At 34.8% G+C, this 21,552-nt stretch overlaps 1 protein-coding gene and 1 long non-coding RNA gene across 6 annotated transcripts in view; one reads left to right on the top strand and one right to left on the bottom strand.

Moving 5' to 3' along the window:
• The window catches only part of PTPN12 (protein tyrosine phosphatase non-receptor type 12), an 89,053-nt gene that overhangs the window by 7,204 nt on the left and 60,297 nt on the right, over positions 1-21,552 (bottom strand). For both annotated transcript variants that reach the window (XM_061198464.1, XM_061198465.1), the window contains exons 10-13: positions 20,836-20,913; positions 20,637-20,735; positions 14,018-14,103; positions 2,571-3,553 (exon numbers count right to left, since the gene is read on the bottom strand). In XM_061198464.1, the coding sequence (XP_061054447.1) occupies positions 2,571-3,553; positions 14,018-14,103; positions 20,637-20,735; positions 20,836-20,913 (1,246 nt within the window). The remainder of the gene's footprint in view (positions 1-2,570; positions 3,554-14,017; positions 14,104-20,636; positions 20,736-20,835; positions 20,914-21,552) is intronic.
• LOC133096768 (uncharacterized) overlaps positions 1-21,552 on the top strand; it is an 88,143-nt gene that overhangs the window by 56,940 nt on the left and 9,651 nt on the right. The window contains exons 3-4 of one of the 4 annotated variants that reach the window (XR_009701821.1): positions 8,605-8,680; positions 10,796-11,583. The exons of 1 other annotated variant lie outside the window; for it this stretch is intronic. This is a non-coding gene — a long non-coding RNA (uncharacterized LOC133096768). Of the gene's footprint in view, positions 1-8,604; positions 8,681-10,795; positions 11,584-21,552 lie in introns of those variants that run through there. 2 more of the 4 variants (XR_009701822.1, XR_009701824.1) reach the window with 2 other exon arrangements.

Genomic DNA, 21,552 nt, shown 5'->3' with positions numbered 1-21,552 from the left:
ATCAAAAAAAGCCTTTTCAATTTTCAACATGCATGAGCCAGGTATGACTGCTCTGGTTCCTCCTACAATTATTTAGCTGAAGACACAAGAAAATACAGCCCCTGGATCCTGCTGAGAGAAGAGTTCCAGTCCAGTACTTTATATATATGTGTGTGTGTGTGTATATATATAAAAATCTGTATGTATACACACACACACACACACACACATATATATATATAAAACATGAGTACTGGAACTCTCTCTTGCACATAAAGTTAAGCTACTGAAGAACTATCTACCCTGTCTGGTAGTAACAGTCTAAGCAATCATCATATTTCCCCTTGCTCTTTTGTTACTAAGAGCTCACAGTGAAGAGATGGCTGTTGGAAGGAAGGGATGCATAATCTTGACATTGTGGTGCCATTTCACAATTACGTGAACAAATCAGGAAGGACAGTATGGCTTGTTTACATCAAGTATCAAGTATCTTTTGGAAACTCTATACCTCTTCTGTTATAACAGTCCTCACTCTTAAAAGACTTTATTTTCTAACTGTGGCCTTGGCTTCTCAACTGCATGTTTCTCCCTGGATCTCTGGATTGCCTTTTCTGTGTTATAAATTTGTGTTTTAGAGGTTAACCAACCAGAGCCTGCACATTTTTCATAGGCTTTTGTAAATCATACACTTTATGGGAGCCTAGTGTAGCCATGTTTGAGAAATCTTTCAGGAGGCCTGAGTCAATATTAAAATCAGAATGATAGCCAGGAATTTTTTTTCAGGCAGTAACTTATGCAAAAGTTTGTTTTAGGTATCAAAATAAAATTATTCCATAGCAAATTTTAAAACAAACAAGCAAACAGTAATCTAATCCTTGTGCCAAAGGTTCATCTACAAGGTAAATAATTACTAACATTAAAAATAGGACTGCTTGTAGTTATGCTGCAACACAGAATACTTACAGAGGAATATCATCTTTTAATACCAAACTCATTTAGCATAGTTAAGGTAGGGTGAAAAGAAACCAGAAATCACATTTACAGCTATCTTTGCTTTGAAATACAAATAAAATGGAGAGAAAGGAAGTGAGCTGGTATACAGAAGAGTGCTTTCAACTATTCTGTGCAGTATGTTGTATTCTAAAGGAACTCTTTCTGTTATCACCAAAACACTGGTCATATGGCAGTAACTTTTAATAAGCGTGTCATATCATGCATCCTTCCTGCCCTCACCAAACTCTATTTCTAGTAATGGTTTAAAAAAATTTATTTCCTAGGTACAAAACACATGCCTGATATGCTAAAAAAAACCCAAAACGACAATTTCTTATCTACGTATTTTCTTGTGTAGTTATAACTTAGCAGTTATTTTTCAAACTCTGAAGTCGAGGGGAAAAAATATATTAACAATTTTAAATTATGCCAAACTGGTAAAGTAGTATTTATTGTGGCAACCATTATCTTCTGAAGATCCTTGAAATAAACCACGAAAGAATCGAGAACATAGAAAATCCTGTAAATTTAAGAAACTAGCTTAGACTCTCATTTACTCTACCAGATACATCCCCAAGATAAAAAAAAAGAAAAAAAGTATGTGTGAGTTGAGGAAAATAGAGGCACCACAGTATGGGTGGTACTTACTGGGTCGGAATTAGAAAAAGTCATCTTTCAAGTTCACAGTACTTAATTTGGCTGCACAAATTTGGCTGCACATGTAAATACCAGTCTATGTGTGTCACTATCAAAGTTCACCAACAAGTAAAAGACCACTGATAATCAACCTATCAATAAATAGCTTTTGTGTTTATATATTTGCTGTCAACTTCATGGTCTGTTTAAGATGGCAGCCGTGGTAATTTTTAGCAGATTAAAGAGGAGTTTCAAGACCCAATAATACATCTTGGGAACTTAGGGCATGCGTTATCTTGAAATGCTTAGACTGCTTAAAGAAGAGAGTCATTAATTAAATAGTAGTAGCACTGATGACTAGACATGGAAATATCCCACTTTCTACTGACTGAATTAAACTTCCTATATTCTGAGCAGCTACAATATTGCTCCTTGGTTAATAAACTCATTGTTGAAAGGAGCCTTTTTTGCAAGCATTTGTGAGGAGGTTTAAAATTTTAAAAAGGTATTTTGTAGTTAAAAGATCATAAAGATAATGAAATAGATATCTGTAATATACATGGGTGAAATTAAATGGCCAATCAAGCCATTCTACAGTATTTGTGTCACTGTCACTTTAAGTAATTCTATCTTCCCTAAATTATTTCTAATTATTCAGTCATATAAAATTTTGACCCGTATAAATACTGAGAGTTGTAAGATATAAGAAGAGAAAATTTTCAGTTACAACAATTTAAATATTTTGGAAACAAAAAGTCCAGTAATGCAATGTGATCAAACTAAGGTAACAATAAATAAAGGCTTACTTAAAAATAAAATTAGTATCAAAAATAATGAAACTTTGCGTAGGTTCTGGAGTAAAGTGTGGAATAAAACATAATGAATTAATATAGCTAAAGTGCTTAGAACAGTGACTGGCACATAGTAAAAATATTATAAGTGTTAGATACTATTATCATTACCTTTTTCAGCACCTGAATGTATTGTTCCTGCTATATCATGTCTAGCAATGGACATTGATAATACTTTCCTTGTAGAAATGCTTTCAGTACTAGCGGCAGCAGAAACAGTCGCACGTGCTGTTGAAATACTGGTTTTATTCTTGGTCACAGCACCATCAGAGTTCCTTTCATCAGAGTCCGAGTCATCAGAGTGAAGAGGATTAGTAAAACTGAGGGGTGCTCTGAATAGAGGGGAACTGTTGTGATGATCTGTGAGATCATGGGTTGCAAGTTGTGTCGTGGGGCTTGGTGTTGAACTCCCAGTTTTCATTGTTTGACAGTGGGTATCTGAGGATTTGCCTTCAGAGGAATCAGGCATGGGTAGAGGATTCTCAGGTCCATGAAATGACCACAGTGCATGTCCTTTCTCATCAAGAGGTAAGCGGTCTGGCCTTGGAGGTGTGTCTGAATTCTTCTGTGATTCTTCTGGTAGGATAACTGGAGCTTTATTTGACTGTGTTGCATTGCAGTCCACACAGGAATTCTGGGAAATATCATCAATTTTTAGATCTCTTGAATTCAATTCCTGTGATTTAAAGATTTTATCAATTGTACATGGTGAAGCCAAAGCCAATTTAATTTTAATTGCATGTCCCCTATTCAAGAGTGTGTTCCCTTCAAAACTTTTTGGTCCTTCTTGAAGAGGGACCTTCTTAATCTCAAAACTTAAATTTCGCTCCAATTTTTTATCTATTTGTTCAACAGTTGATTCATTTTTCCCTGTAAGTTCTGTTGATTTATTATAGTTTCTGTTGAGGTCTGTTGAATGTTGTTCTGATGAAACCACGTGCAACACTGGCTTTGGATGGTATCTGTCATTGTCCTGCCACACAGTAGTGACTGTTGGAAAAGCTGAAGGGGGAGAAGGTGTCAAGATGGGTGGCACTGGGTGAGGTTCTGGAGGCTGCAGTATTTCTTCCTTAGCATCCCCTTCTACAAGGCAACTGGAAAATATTAAGAAAAGGATATTAGAATGTTCATCCTTTTAAAAAATAAGTTGATAGGTAACAGTTATGTAGCTAAGCCTCTTTAAATTAAAAGTCAGTAGAGTCTGTGGTTATGAATAAAAAATTAAAATTTGCCAAACTAAGAAAAGTTAATGTTTAACAAGGTAGTAATGTATGTACATTGTTTAAAAAAGTCAAATAACACAAGAATTTTAATAAAAAACCAGCAGTCCCCTCCCACAGCCCTCCATTTACCCTGAGAGATCAGGTTTCAACTTTTTAAAAACAGCTACTTTGAAGATTTGCCTCCATATTTCAAAATATTTCAAAATGCATAAATGTTATTACTTGATCTTTCTATTTCACACATACTCTACTGTCTTCCTACTATGGAAATGTCTTCTCCATCTTCCTAATACTGCTAATTTTTGGTTAGTTCAATCTTATGACTACAGTTATTATTCATACCAATGACAGCATGATTTCCTATTTTTTCTTATATAACTCTTATTTTTTCCCTAATAATTGGCTTGGGTTTCCTATGTACCATCAGTAATTCAGCCCTTCTTCAAACTTTCCTGCAGATTTGTACACCTCCTCTCAATTGGTCAAGCATACCAGGTAACTATCAATATCACAGACATCCCTCTTAGAAACCTTGAGCCTCGCGTTCCAGTGTGGACCCCTGGCCCCCGAGGCTACCATAGAGCTGACACTCTCTCTTGTGTTAGACTCTCCTGTTTCCCAGGTCCCATCTTCGTTTTTCTAGGTACACTTGCTCAATTTAGTGGGTTATACCCTCCAATTGCTTCTTAAGAACTATACATAGGAAACAAATTTCCTGAGGTCTACGTAATTATTATATTTTCAAGGTTACTGACTTTTGGAAAAGGTGTATTATTCTTGACTAGAAATAACTTTCCTTCAGAATTTTATAACTGTGATTCCCGTTCCTTTGATTGTGAGCTGTTTTTTCTCTCTCTTTTGAGCTTTTAGTTTTTTTTTTTTAAGTCTTCATGTTCTACAATCTCATGGTGTAACTTCTTTTAATCCATTGTATTACAATTTTTAATCCATTATATTGAGACCTTTCTGTGCAAAAATTCATGTTACTACTAGGAACTTCTTTCCTAATTTCTTCTCTTCCAGTCTCCTTCCAAACTATGATTAGTTTTAGTTATAATTATTATTATTACTATGATTATGTGACATACCTCCTGGTTTGATTCTCTAATTTCTTTATCATCTCTCTCCTATTTTCTCTCTTTCTATTTGTTCATTTGCTTGGGAGATTTCCTTGACTGTCTTCTAGCCTTCTTTAATTAAAATTAAATTTTAATTTTTAAAATTTATGCTATTATATTTTTAATTTCCAAGAGCTTCTTATTTATTATGACCTGGTTCTTATTTCATGGTTGCAATATTTCCTAATTACTGAGAAAACAGACAGTTGCCCCCCCCCAATCTTTTTTCTATTCTGTGTTGTCTCTATTCCATCCATTTTTTCCTGCTTATTTGATTATGTCTTTCATGTTAGAGGCTTTGTCACGTGTCTGATAATTCCTGGTTCTGTTCATTTTGAGAGAATGGAGTATTTTAAATGACTGGGAAATGTGTATGTAAACGTAAGGGGGAGGGCTTGTGGCTTAGTGGCCATCTTACTGCTTGGTGACTGAATACAGTCCTTGCAACATCATTGGTGGGCCACAACCATCAATAACTATCGATTTCCTCTCTTGGGCTGGTTAGTTTTTCAAGAGAGGGATTCTGTCTCCCACCAGAAGTGGCTATCAGTATTCTGGAAGCCAAATAAGGGGTGGGAGCAATCTCACTATTCAGCATGCAGATTCCTGCTTTCAGCAAGGAACTAACAACCCCACCATCAGTTGGACCTGATATACTGAACCCAGAGACTTCCAGGTTCAACCACACCAAAGTAAATCCCTCCCTACTGTGTTCCCAGGTGTGCGTGAAGCTGTCATCTGTCTGCTCAATTTGATGGAAGGAATCTGGGGTTCTAAACACTCTTTATAGAGACATTCAAGTACTCTTCTTGTTTTCAGTCCCATCCTACACACCAGGCTTAAGGGGGACCTCCAATTTCTGGGCCTTTCTGGGGGTTCTTTGAAGACAATCATCTTGATTCTTATTGGCTTCCCTCACCTACAGGAAAGCAAGTTTTAGCTTTCTCTGTTCTAAGTCCCTTTTCACATTGGTCAATGTGTTTTCCACTTCCCAAAATTCTGTCAAAATCTCATTTACTACCACCTTCTCTTCAGTTTTTTGGTTTTTAATCTTTATATATTTTTATGTTCCTCCACTATAATTTTAGGAAGTTTAGGGAGGGACCAGAGTTAAATGTGCTTAAACTGCCTATTTAACCAACAATCCTATAAATGTTTTTAGAAGCAGTAGCCTTACATGATGTTGATATGTACATAGTAATGAAATTCTTAGCTACTCACATTTTAAAAATAGCTTTAAGTGAGGTACAGTTGATATACAAAAACCTGAACATGTATTTTTTTAAATTTTATTTATTTATTTATTTATTTTTGGCCGTGTTGGGTCTTCGTTGCTGCGCACAGGCTTTCTCTCGCAAGAGTAGTTGCGGCGAGCGGGGGCTACTCTTCAGTGCGATGTGTGGGCTCCTCATTGCGGTGGCTTCTCTTGTTGCGGAGCACGGGCTCTAGGCACACGGGCTTCAGTAGTTGTGGCATGTGGGTTCAGTAGTTGTGGCTCGCGGGCTCTAGAGCGCAGGCTCAGCAGTTGTGGTGCATGGGCTTTGTTGCTCCGTGACATGTGGGATCTTCCCAGACCAGGGCTCAAACCCGTGTCCCCTGCATTGGCAGGCGGATTCTTAACCACTGTGCCACCAGGGAAGCTCTGAATATATTTTTTAATATATATATATATATATATATTTATTTATTTATTTATTTATTTATGTATTTATTTATTTATGTATTTATTTATTTATGGCTGTGTTGGGTCTTAGTTGCGGCATGCGGGATCTTTTGTTGCGGTGCGCACGGGCTTCTCTCTAGCTGTGGCACGTGGGCTTCTATTTGTGGCGCACGGGCTCCAGAGCACGTGGGCTCTGTAGTTGCAGCACGCGGGCTCTCTAGCTGTTGCGTGCAGGCTCAGTAGTTGCAGCGTGTGGTCGTAGTTGTCCCGCAGCATGTGGGATCTTAGCTCCCTGACCAGGAATTGAACCCGCGTCCCCTGCGCTGGAAGGTGGATTCTTAACCACTGGACCACCACGGAAGTCCCAGAACATATTTAATGTATACAATTTGATGAGTTTGGACATATGCATATATTGGGTTGGCCAAAAAGTGCTTTTGCTTTCTAAGTAAAAATAAAAGACACATTTTTCATTTTTACCAAGAACGTTATTGAACAACGTATTCACCCTTTTGTTCCACTACCTTTTGCCATTTTTCAGGCAATTTCATAATTCCGTCTTCCCAAAACTTTTCATCTTTTTGAGCAAAGAACTGTTCTAGGTGCCTTTTACAGTCTTCCAGGGAATTGAATTTTTTTTCCATTAAGAGAATTTTGTAAAGACTGAAATAAATGGAAATCCCAAGGTGCAATGTCTGGTGAATACGATGGATGAATCAGAACTTCCCAGCCGAGCTGTAACAGTTTTTGCCTGGTCATCAAAGAAACATGCAGTCTTGTGTCATCCTGATGGGAGATTATGCATTTTCTGTTGACTAATTCTGGACGCTTTTTGTCAAGTGCTGCTTTCAGTTGGCTTAATTGGGAGCAGTACTTGTTGGAATTAATCGTTTGGTTTTCCGGAAGGAGCTCATGATAGAGGACTCCACATACACGACATCCAATCCCACCACATATGCAACATCACCTTCTTTGGATAAAGAGCAGCCTTTGGTGTGGTTGGTGGTGGTTCATTTCACTTGCCCCACGATATCTTCCGTTCCACATTATTGTACAGTATACACTTTTCATTGCCCATCACAATTTGTTTTAAAAACAGAACATTTTCAGTATGTTTCAGTAGAGAATCGCATGCAGAAATACGGTCAAGAAGGTTTTTCTCGCTTAACTTATATGTAACCCAAACATCAAAGCAATTCACACAACCAAGCTGGTGCAAATGATTTTCAACGCTTGATTAGGATATTTTGAGTATGTCGGCTATCTCCCATGTGGTATAAGGTTGATTGTTCTCAATTAATGTCTTGATTTGAGCACTAACAACTTCAACTGGTCTACCTGACCGTGGAGGATCGTCCAGCGAGAAATCTCCAGCACGAAACTTCGCAAACCACTTTTGACACGTTCGATCAGTCACAGCACATTCTCCATACACTGCACAAATCTTTTTTTGCATTTCACTTGCGTTTTTACCTTTCTTGAAATAATAAAGCATAATATGCCAAAAATGTTGCTTTTTTTCTTCCATCTTCAATATTAAAATGGCTACACAAAAATTCACCAATTTTGATAAGTCTTTTTTAAATGCACGCTGATATGACAGCTGTCACAATACAATCAAACAAAATTGTTTCGAATGAAGTTAAAGATAACTAAGTGCTACCAGAACCATCTCATGGAAAAAACCAAACGAACCTTTTGGCCAGCCCAATACATCCATGATACTATCACCACAATGAAGGTTATAAACATATCCATCACCTCCAAAAGTTTTCTTGTATCCCTTTGCAGTTCTTTTTGTTACTCAAATTTAACTGATAATTACACTAACAGACTTTCCCCTTATCCTTCCTTAATCTAAGGCCTGTTGAAATAAGGCTTAATAACACTTTTATAGTACTTTCATATGCACAAAAATTATAAGCACCATCACAAAAAAATATATGCTACATACTGACTTTCCACCATGGTATTCAGCATTCATATTTTCACGAGGTATTCTGATGGAAAAAAATTCCACTGGTGATAATGACTTGCATCATTCTTATTGTAAATATTGTTCTTAATTTCATCTGTCCTGAGGAATGCATTTTTTACTTCTCAAAAACAAAACAAAACATTCAGGACCTACCACTTGCTAGGTATTACACCAGTACCAGAAGACAGAACAATGAACACAACAGTTTGGGTCCCTAAGGAGTAAAATAAGCTAAAAAGGTAAGTTGGAGACATACTGTGAAGGCCCAGAATTTCACGGTAAGAAGTTTGGTCTTTATAATATAGAAATATTACATTTAATTGGTGTGACAAAGTCTTAAAATGAGTAACTCTATAACTTTTATTTCAAAGTGATGTGTTATAGAAACTCAGAAAATTATTTTCCTTATAATAAATTAGGCTGGATTCCATATGAGATGGAAAGATTATAGAGGTGAAGGAAATGACAACCAAAATGTGAGAACATAACATTATAAAAACAAAAAACCTTCACTACTACCCTTTCTTCTAGAGAGTTAATACTATATAATGAAAAGAGTATTGGACTAGAAGATAACAGATGTGTGTTCTTAGTTGAACTCTGCTAGTCTATGCAGGTCAACACCTTTGGGAACTAGCTATATTAACATCCATGTGATCAAGATTACTGTAAAAATCACTGGGTTCACTATATCACTTAACACTTTGACATATCATTGACTATCTACAGAATGAATAAAGAATACATGTGATCTAAAAAAGATGAGAAAACATATATAATAGATGCTATATCAGTGCTAATGATTACTTTTTAACCAAATGATATCTCCTAAACACCTTACACTTTGGAGTTGAGGAAGATGCTCCACTTGTGTTTAACCTTTATTTCTTGGTTTTATTATGTATTCTAATATCTATCAATAACTTTAAAAATACATCTGAGATTAAAGGTATTTCTAAACAGTGAAAAGGAACAAAACAAGAATTAGAAGAGCAATAAAGCACAGAGAGCACAGGAAATTAGAGAACTACAGTAAGCATGCAGAGCAGTGTGTTTTGCCAAAATCTACCCTCATTTATCTTAAAAAAATGCCAATTTGGATAATTCAATTAGAACTTTAAATTATCAGTAGTCAAATAAATCAATCTTGTCCTTTGTGATTTCCTTTATCCCTTCTATTATATCCCCCTCTACAAGTCTGTCAAACATTAAACTATATTCTATGTTTCAATGATTTCACTTTTTATATTTAATTAATTTAACTATCTAAAGCTTACTTTGGTGTGTGGTGTGATATAAAGATCTAAATATATTTTTTCCCTGAATGGTCAATAATATAATATGACTTAATAAATAGCCCCTTTCTTTTTCCTTGTTTAATATATGTTAAATTAATTCATAACACAATCTATAATATTTCCTAGTTGCTTATTCAAGTCCATCAACTAACTGGTATGTATGTATGTGTATGTGTATATATACACACACACATATTTTTTTTTGGCCACTACATGCAGCATGCAGGATTTTAGGTCCCTGACCAGGGATTGAACCCGTGCCCCCTGCATTGGGAGTGCGGAGTCTTAACCACTGGACTGCCAAGGAAGTCCCAACTGGTATATTCTTATACCACTAACAGATTATAATGCATTTTATTTATTTGTTTGTTTGTTTGTTTTGGCTGCACTGGGTCTTAGTTGCAGGATCTTTTAGTTTTGGCATGTGGGCTCATGGTTGAGGCATGCGGACTCTTAGCTGCAGCATGCATGTGGCATCTAGTTCCCCAACCAGGAATCGAACCCAGGCCCCCTGCATTGGGAGCATGGAGTCCTACCCACTGGAGCACCAGGGAAGTCCCACTAACAGATTGTTTTAAATATAGTTTTATAATTTTTAAAAGGGTTGGTTCTCACTCATCACTACTTTCATCCTAAGTTTTCTTTGGTATTTTTGTCTCTTTATTCTTACAAGTGAACTTTAACATTATATTGGAAAGTTCAGAGAAGATTCCTTTGGTATTTTGATGAGAACTGCATCAAAAAAAAAAATGATATTTTAAGTATCACTGAAAAAAGCTAAATTACATTTAACTTTTCCAACCAAGAACACTTAATTTTTTTCACTAATGCAAATGAATACATTTCTACTTCAGGTTCTACTTTCTACTTACGGTTATTTCCAGGTATTTATATTTTGAAAGGGATCTCTTTTAAAATTTTTTCTTCTCCCATTTGGCTGGTCTATAGGACCACTTTCTACTTTTATTCAACCACTTTGCTCCTCTTTCTTATAAATTAGTCATTTTAAGGAAATATATTTGGTTTTAATGTAATTATTTTTTAAATCAACAAAAGGAAAATAACATTTCAAAGAAGAACCAAAGGGCTTCCCTGGTGGTGCAGTGGTTAAGAATCCGCCTGCCAAGCCAGGGGACACGGGTTCAAGCCCTGGTCCGGGAAGATCCCACATGCTGCGGAGTGGCTAAGCCCATGCGCCACAACTACTGAGCCTGCGCTCTAGAGCCCACGAGCCACAACTACTGAGCCCACGTGCTGCAACTACTGAAGCCCATGCGCCTAGAGCCCGTGCTCCACAACAAGAGAAGCCACCACAATAAGAAGCCGGTGCACCGCAACGAAGAGCAGCCCCTGCTTGCCGCAAAAGCCTGCACGCAGCAACGAAGACCCAACACTGGCAAAAATAAATAAATAAATAAATTTATTTTAAAAAAAGAAAAAACAGTCAAGTAGGGTAATAGCTGTTTTATGTATATGGATTTCTCCCATCACCCAAATTTCTACTCGCCTTTTTCCCAGGGCCCTTGGTCACCTGAATCCCACCACATCCTGTGCTTGATGAGAGTTCCCAAATGCCTCTATTTGAGCATACCTCAGCTCCTTGTTTTGATCCCAGAAATACCCTCACCTATCCAGGATATTCTAAGTGCCACAGATGTTTAAAAGTCCAGTTCATCCTCCCAGGCAGCCTTTAAAGGAAGTAGATAGATATTCATGTATTTCTGCCAGATATAAAACTCTCTCGTTCTTGGCCTCTATAATGCCACTGTTTCCTGGTTTTCCTTTATCCCTTGATTATTCATTTCTTTTTTTACAGCTTTCTTTTAGTTTGCTCTTCACAAATTTTGGTGCTTACCAGGGTTCCCTCCTTGGTACTTTGAGATATTGTACCCAGAATCTGAAAGATCTTATTCATGCCCAAGTCTTCTACCTCAGCTATATACAGAGTCCTCAGTATATCTTTACTTCCAGCCTAGATATCAAAATGTCTAAAACAGAACCACTTTCTGTCTTTCTCCAGTCCTATTCCAACTTAAGTTTGTTTGAATTGAGAGGCATTAGAAGCATCAAGTATATTGTTTTTGTCTCTGAAATATTTATAAATTAAGAAAAATTTACTAAGGCATACTTTTGTGTCTCTGTAGTAAATTTGTTGACAGTTTATAGAAATAACTAACAATGTATACTTCCAGAGTGCTGGTGTTAAGTGAAAAAATATCGAGAATATTATTAGTTTAACAACATATATATTGAAAAGAGAAAATGAAATCTGCTATTCAAAATCTGCAATTTGATTTCTTTAAGTATTTATAAACCAGAATCATATGACTGACTAAATCTAATACAACAAACATAAGCCTTCCTCTCTAGATCTGTCTCCAAAAATTCCAGTGTACTCTAAACAACTGATTAACTTGCTTACTGTAGCCATACTGAAAAAACAATGTATACTATTTTTATCAATCTTATGCTCTTGGGATTTTATTTTCAGTTAACGAAGTATTCTTTGTGGAACACAATGAAATTCTGCCAATTACCTCTATTTCATGAATAAGAAAGAAGATGGACTAAGCACGTAATACAAACTCACATGCATATAAAAACTTGAGCACATATCCCGAAATAAAACCCTGACATAAGCTGAATGAACATTTTTCTGTTAACACTCATTTACTACTTTTTAGAATTATTTTTTCATTTACTGAAGAAAAATAGGAGCCAAACTTTTAAAAAGGTATATGAGAAAGGTTTAAAATTCAGAACACTCTACACTCATTTTTTTCCTTCAAAATTAGGAAAAGGCTACCACGATTTGTTGTTGGAGGTAGATGACCATATAAATAACAAATATTAGTGTACACTTTGAGGGCCTCTACCTTGGCTCACTCTCAAAATCCAAATTAAAAGATATCCGTGTAGCAAAAGTTTCTTAATTTCCTTTAAGGTCATTACAGTTTCTTTAGGACTCTACAGAACTGATATGGGAGACAAAAAAATTAGAGAACTAACAGTTTACAGGTTTTAACTGGCTACCTTCCACAGTAAATACCAAAATGGAAATCAAACAGGAAAGAACTGCTGAGAAGTGTTGGTGTACAGTTAACATCCTGAGCATTTAAACACTGAGACCTAAACCCACCTATATAGGCTTTCTGATCTTCCTTAGAGAAGTATGCAAAGGCATTCCAGAGACTATAATGGCTACCACATCTTGCCTTAGTTGTTGTAAGCTTTTACTTTTGTAAAGAAGGATCTCATTAAGGTACAGCAACTCAATGCCAAGACACAACCATAGTCACCTCACCCAACTTTATTCAACTTCTATCAAACTTTTAAGGGGAAAAAATTGGTGAATCCTATACAAAGGAAGTCCTACTTCGAGGGAAGGTCAATCAGTTTGGGCAGATCTATGCTCGGGACAAGACACGGTACAAGTCATTCTAACAGTTTTATTACTGATCTTCCACTGTGTCTCTTTTTAAAAATAATTCAGTAACTCAATCTTAACTCCACATTGTAATGGGAAAACCAACATTTAGTGAAGACCAAGTATGTGCCAGGTCCTATATGTAGCATTTTCACATACTTTATTTCATTTAATTCTTAGGACAATACTTAAACAAACAAACAAAAAAAACCCCAAGATGAAATAAATTAAGTGGCTTACTCACGACTTCAGAGCTAGTAAGTGGATGAAAAGGATTTGAAACTAAATCATTCTGACTCTATCTGTAGTCTTTCCATACTACCATCTGACTGACCTAGCTACACTGAAAGAAAAGAGGGGGGAAAAGGGGAATAGGAATATATATTGATTTTAACTATTATAAATGAGAGCTTGGTATGAAAGTAAGAAAATCTAGAAAGAAATAAACTCATCTTTGCCAGTGATGTTATTAAACATCTTCACATAACCTCTTCAACATGCATACAATTTTTGACAATCATATTACCTGTTCAGTCATTAGAAAACTGAAATAAGTCTTAGGAATAGCTAAAATTTTAGTTGTACCACATACCAAAAGATGAGCTATAGTCAATTCATGGTTATGCTCACTGTTCTGGCATAGTATACTACTGAAATTTTATCTAAATTGAAAAGAATTTTTTATAGTACACCATTAAAAAAGTCAGTTGCCATACATATGCTACATCCTAAACAAAAGAATGATAAGAAAAGTTATAAAAAAAAAACTTAGAAATATTCAGAATTTTTTTGTTTTAGTAACAATGAGTAAAAGATAAGTATCCTTTCAAAGAAAATGTGACGTACAATACCTGCGGGTCCTTGGTGGTTTTGGAGGGGGAGAATCTTGTTTGTCAGGATCTATGGAGCTGACCATATTTTCAGTGTTAATTTCATTCTGCCAAGAAAAAAAAATGCTTCATTAAAGTTAGGGGAAAAATAATTTTCCTTCCTCATGTTTCAAATAAATTGTTATTGGGCTTGTGAATTTTTAAAACAATGAGAATTTTGCCAAATAATAAAATAGGTGTTATGTCCTCTATGTTTAAGCCCGAAAGACCAAATTCAATGAGAAAAATTAATATCAAAAAAACAGTCCATATCCAGTTACCAAGAAAATCAACCGTGTAGAGCAGCATTTCAACATATTTCAAATGCTACTGTAAAGAAACAGATTTCCCAAGAAGATCTTTTTTTCAGGCATTACTACCACAAGATTCGTAATGTGCACATAGGGGGAAAAAAACAAGGTAAGTCTTATATCCTTCACCTTTCCCAGACTTTTTTGGGACTCCTATTGCTACCTACTACTTTAAAAGGGATGATCCTGAGTCAATACAGTTCTTATACAACCTGTAAGAACCTCAGGTTGTATTTAGGATTGTGAATAGAGGAGATGTGAAATTATTATATAAAACGTTGTCTTGAATTAGTTTCAGCCTCAGAAAGTACCTCATTTTTATATAGCTAGGCTTTGTTAATTCTGGGCCAGAAGACAAGAATGGTTTTCACCCTTGCCTACATCTCAGATAATTTTAGGAAAAAAGCCACCTTTGCATATACTATAATCAATTAAGGAACTCTGAAACTGTAGTTGACTTTTTTTTTGTTTTAAAGTCAAAAGACACTTCTACCATGTCCATCATGGCACCTTCTTTGTCTATATAACTGTTTCTTGCCAGTGTCCTTTTTTAATAAGTACTCCCAACATTGGGAAACAGAGACCTCAAGTTTACAGCAATTTTTAATGGACCCTGTTTCCTAATATCAGATGCATTAGAAGTGTCTTACTATGCATCTTGTTCTGACCAAAACAAGAGTTACATTATGAGACTGAAAGCTTGCATCCTTAATTACAGCTACCTATCAAATCAGAGGCATCTGTTGCAGGGATATCTGCTATAGATAGGATAACCACATAATCTATTGTCCAAATCAGGGCTTTTACACCTAGACAGCAAGTATAAACTGGTTTTGCCTCGAGTAAATCAGGACTTTGTTACCACACTTTTAGATCCTCAGATATTACCAGAATTTAAAGACTCCTCTCATCATAAAGATTCCTCTCACATATTAGTGACTCATTTGCTTATTATTTCTATTAATTAAACAATCATATTCCCATAACACTCATTAATATTTTTGTACCAAAATCTATAAATATTCTTATTAAGTAGGTTAAATAAAGATTAGTGAACCATATGAAACTGCTTCGACTGAACTGTTGTTTCTAACCTACAAAAACACATCAATTTTTTACAATTTCAACATAAACAGCCTCATGTCATGTCAAGTCAGGTTTTGCTGCCAAATACCAAATGCGCGCGCGCACACACACACACACACACACACACACACACACACACACACACAAACCAACTGTAGGTTTTCAGTGCATTTTAGATTTTGGAACAGCAGGTAAGGCATTGTGGATCTATATGTGAAAGGCAATGAACAGTAAGCACTGGAAAGGATACAAAAATGGACATAGCCCTTAACTTCAAGAACTGTACAGTCATCAAACAAAAAAGTGAAAGGGTAATAATAAACCCATAAAGTGGTAAAATCAGTACAATGAAGCTATGAAATCAGAGAAAGGAGATGTTATAGTTGAGAATATTAAGAATATACTTGGGAAAATATTAAGGTAGCATGTCGAATGGCATTAAGGGGTGGATAAGACACTGACAAATAAAAGAGAACAGAGGATGGAAGTATGGAACAGGTAGAAATGGAACAGGAAGAGAAAGTAAGGGTATATGTAGGCAAATAACTACATGTGACAAAGGAAAGAAGGTGTCATGAAGGATTCCTCATTCTGGGTGAATGAAAGCTATTAACAGAAAGGGACAAAACAGGAAAAGAACTTCTGGGGGAGGTAAGCTTTTTGAGCATGTTGAATTTCATATGATTAAAGGAATCCACGTGGCAGTGCAGAACTGCAACTCAGAGAGCCACTGCCCACACAGCATGAACAAAACCTCCTAGTCACTGGACTTGAGAATAAAACAATGTTCTTCTTGGATTCCTAGTTTTTACCTACAATAATGTTTGCGGTACTTTTATATCTTCTGATCTTCTTATATGTACAGCTTTTGTCCCCACATTTGTCCTAATGTATACGGCTCTCTTTGGCTGCTTTTATTACCAGTTAGAACAATCACCAACTTTTGAAGTTGAAAGGAATTTTAGAAATTAAAGAATCTACTAGAGATTAGGTTCTAGTGTGCTCTTTTGTTTCAAGCAGAGCTTGCTAAAGCTTTTTTTTTTTTAACTTTTGACCACCTTTACCCATTTTGCTAAAGTGTATTAATATTTTTTCTGTATTAATATTTCCACATAACAGAGCTTTATCAAGGGCCACAAAAGAAAAAACTCAGAACCTAATTATCAAATATATAAGGATATATTATCAGCTGCAGAACAAAATAAATATTAAAACAAGGTGCTTTAAATAAAAAAACTTTACATAGGAAAAAAATTTAGAATTCAATAATATCACATCTAAAATGTACAACACAAGCAAAACAGAAGGACCATAACACAAACTATTGTTGCTGTTAATCACCCTAGAACTGAAAATCCTGGTGTCAACTGGTGGTGGTATCTTTTATATACAAGATAAAAAGGCATGTGTGCATACCTTAGAGATGCTTGCTTACTGAGGTGTTTCTAAATCCCAAGTCAAATGCTACTGGATTCCAAAATAAATTTTCTCTTTACATCTTCTACTCTGAGAAGTGATTTTAGTTGTAAATACCTCTAACAAATAACATTTATCATAAAGTCATATTGCTGATTAGCATTTCAAACTAAAATCTCTACAAAAATAATTTGGGGACATAGAGCTTTAAGAGCTTTTTTAAAAATTCCTTAACTTCTAAATTAAGTTGTCAGAGAAATAATAAATGGAGATTTATGGTTGTTTTTCAGAGCATAGGTTCAGAAAGATAAGTAACATATTTCAAATCATTTTACTCAACCACATAGCTCTAAGATAATTTTCCCCAATTTTTTAGATCCTACATTTTCTCTAACTGGGATTTATGGTTTCCAACCATATATAAACATGTTATAAAAACAGTCATTTATATTTTAAAGTACCTAGAAAATAAGATTTCTTAAGAGGAAAACATTAAAAATTTATCTAGAACAATATGCTATCTTTTCTCCTATCCACTTGTCCTTCCACCTTTTTATCCATTCATGCATTGAGATACATAGTACCAGACATTATGGTACACAACCTTTGGCAAAATATTTATTCTCATAAAATATAGTTTCTCAGAATGGATTCTATAGAAAATTGTTTTTCCCTTTTGCAAAATAGGAAAAAACATCTTGTACAAATGGCAAATTCAGCAGTCATCATGTCAGCTTTAACAAAACACAAGGACATAATCTAATATTTTAAGTTCAGTTAGCAAGCAAACATGTAGTGTGTGTCTCCTATACAACCAGTCAATGAGATAAGAAAGTAGGATTGAAGTAACCACTATCTGCTGTTGGATGCTATTTCATCTAATCTCATGTAATGTATGATTTTTCTTGTATTCCTTAGGGATTTGTAAACCTTTGACCTATCAGACAGAAACAATCTATAACAAAATTGTAATTGTAGTGTGGAGTTCAGGCTAGTAAAAAGGAAGTTTATGAATAAAACCTAAAAAAAGAAAAATCAGGTAATGAGAAAAACGAAGATGAGAGAGTAATGCAATATTTTTCACATATTTTTTTGGAAATAAATATAGTTAAAACCTTTAAAAATACAACATTGAACATTGCCTTAAAATTTTTTTCTAGCAAAGGCAACAAAAGTAAATTTAAGCAAGTGGTATTATATCACACTAAAAAGCTTCTGCATAGCAAAGGAAACCTCAAGAAAATGAAAAGGCAACCTACCAAATGGGAAAAAATATTTGCATATCATATATCTGATAAGGGGTTAATATCCAAAAAAATATAAGGAACTCATATAATTCAGTAGCCAAAAAAAAAAAAAAAACCTCACAAACAAGTCGATTAAAAAGTGAGAAGATCATTTGAATAGACATTTTTCCAAAAAGACATCCAGATGGCCAACAGGTACATGAAAAGGTGCACAACATTACTAAGCTTCAGGGAAATGCAAATCAAAACCACAATGACACCTCACACCTGTCAAAATGGCTATTATCAAAAAGACAAGAAAAAAGTGTTGAAGAGGATGTAAAGAAAAGGGAACCTTTGTGTATTGTTGGTGAAAATGCAAATTGGTGCAGCCACTATACAAAACAGCATGGAGGTTCCTCAAAAAATTAAAAATAGAACTACCATATGATCCAGCAATTCCATTTATGCATATTTATCTGAAGAAAACAAAAACACTAACTCGAAAAGATACATGTACCCCCATGTTCACTGCAGCATCATTTACAACCTAACTGTGCACTGATGAACAGATAAAGAAAATGTGGTATTAAAAAAAAAAAAAGAAAATGTAGTGTGTACACACACACACACACACACAGAGGAATATTATTCAGCCATAAAAAAGAATAAAACCTTGCCATTTGCAACAACATGAATGGAACTTGAGGGCATTACACCAAGTGAACTAAGTCAGAGAAAAGACAAATGCTGTATGATCTCATATGTGGAATCAAAAAACAAAAAACGGAACTCGTATATACAGAGAACAGATTGGTGCTTGCCAGAGGTGGTATTGGTGGTGGGGCCCAAAGTGGGTGAAACAGGGTCAAAAGTTGCAAACTTCCAGTTATAAAATAAGTAAGTCACAGGCTACAATGTACAGTTTGGTGACTATTGTTAATAATACTGTATTTTATATTTGAAGATTCCTAAGAGAGTAAATCTTAAAAGTTCTCTCCACAAGAAAAAAAAATTCTGTAACTATGTATGATGATGGATATTAACTAGACTTATTATAGTGATAACTGCACAATATATGCAAATATTGAATCACTATGTTGTACACCTGAAAGTAACATGTTACATGTCAATTATATCTCAATAAAAATTAAAAATTTTTCTAGCTGATTCACTTTGCTGTACAGCAGAAACACAACATTGTAAAGCAACTATACTCCAATAAAAATTAATTTTAAAAAAAGAAAAAATTTTCTACACATTAAAAAACTTTTTCACTTCTAGAAATAAGGAAATGGTACAACTCTGAAGTATAAAAACCTTAACTTTGAAATTAATATTGCATTTATGGAAAAAAACATTTTTCAATTAACGTTTAAAGAAAAAGTAGCCTATTTAGCTTTTTGAAACATTAAAGGAGTCTCAATTTAGATAAAATTATACACAGTAATATATATGCATTCTATTCTATATTATAAAATACTTGGCTTCATTGAGCACAGGTTATAACAGGCTTTAGTTAAACTAAAGGGAAAACAGAGGTGATAATATATGAGGCATAGTTGCAAAATGATTTCTGTGTTAACAAAGGAAATAAGAATGAGGTCACATATATGAATCTTAAAAATCTGAAACTATCACCTGTCTAATAAAGGAAATACACTGTCCCAAAAACCCATGGATTAATATTAGATTATTTTAACACACTGATGTAAGCATTTGGTTAACAAATCTCTCATTTGTAACACCAAGAAATTTCAAATAGTCTGGGAAATTACCAAAACCATACAAAGGGGGAAAAGGAAAACAGCGGTTATAAATTTTGCCACTAATTTCCTCATTTTACTTCAGTTACTGGAGCTAAATTGGTTTATCATGCGATAGTCATCTTAGATTCAATAATAAAGATGTAAAGAAATTCATCCAAAAAAACAGCCCGATACCTTCAAGGATAAGAAGATATATAGAGGAAATAAGAGAAATACTTTAAAAAGAGACAGAAATGAGAACGCTGTGAGAAAAGAGTATTTTTGTCAGGTCAAAAGTTTGAATATCCAATAAATTCTAACGCTAAAATAACAGTGAACTAAAACAAGCCCCAAAGGGACTTAATTATGGTCCTATATTTCTACATAATTAAAAAGCATGTACAAAATAATGACAAAGCTTTATATCATCATGACCAAGAACAAAATAAAATTCATGTAGAATCAACTCAGAATTACTTTGGTTGGATGGAAGGGGAGAGAGAAAAATGCAGTTGATTTGTTAAAAGTAATTTACACTTGAAACAATATTGAATTATATAACTTTTGACTGAGATCTACATTCATAACTATATTTTACTTAGAATATTATTTAACTTGTATTGGAGTCATTATATATCCATCACAATAGAGATTCAAAGAGGAAGAAGGAAAGGAGTTAAAAAATCAAAGTTAAATAAAAATAATAACTAACGGATATTCTCAGATAAAACACAAGATGGCAATTAAAAAGCTAAATATCACATCTTGGTAAAAAGTAAAAGTTTTCTAAAATTAATAGGTGAAGAATACCTACCACTCCATCAGCAATTTTCTGGGCTCCATGAATTTCATATAGTTGTAGCTGTTTTTCAAACAGTTGGGCGATAGCTCTATGAACAAGCTCATACTGCTCCTATTAGGGAGATGAAATGATAAACAAGGGAAAAGACATTAAAAAAAATAAGAAGGCATTTATAAAAATATAGTTTATAAAGTGAAACAAAAAACTATACCTTAGTTTGTACTGCAGAATGCCTCTGTGTTCTCATTTCTTGTATTAAGTTGAAAACATTAAATTCCTCTGGTATTTTCTAAAACAAAGAATTTAAAACATGAACTCTGGACAACTGTTCAGAAAAAACAGTAAAATAGTCTTCAACTCAGCTTTTCACACAGAGCTTATATACGTGCTGGGTAACTGAAAATTTATTGAGCACTATCTATTATATATCAGAGACTGTGCTTAGTCAAGAACTAATCTTGACACTCAGCACTCAAGCTAGTGAGCTAGATATGTGAACAAATAAATATGTCCAGCCAACGTATGGTTGCAGTACAGTGGGAATAAACATGCTGTGACTAACTCTGGTGTGTGAGTGAAAAGTGAAATATACATAAGCATGGCGGATTAAATGTATAATCTATTTGGGGAATTGAGAAGCTTGATGTAGATAAAACTGACTAAAAGAATGAAAGAAGGAGAGCAATTCAAAGGAGGAGAAGAGATAAGGCTACTTGGCATCAGACTGCAAACATAATAGAGTCTGAACTCATTCTATAGGCCAGTGTTTCCTGGGCTGGCTACATAATGACCAGCTAAGACAGCTACATCTCTGGAGACTGTGAAACATCCTAGACAATTCGTTTGTACATCTGGAATTACAACTACTGCAATAGGCAGCCATGACATGAGCAGATCTGATATTCGGGTAACTTTTGTAGCAGGGAAG

The sequence above is a fragment of the Eubalaena glacialis genome, chromosome 8 (genome assembly GCF_028564815.1).
Source record: "Eubalaena glacialis isolate mEubGla1 chromosome 8, mEubGla1.1.hap2.+ XY, whole genome shotgun sequence".
NCBI lineage: Eukaryota > Metazoa > Chordata > Mammalia > Artiodactyla > Balaenidae > Eubalaena > Eubalaena glacialis.
This window is presented reverse-complemented; position numbering and strand designations above follow the sequence as displayed.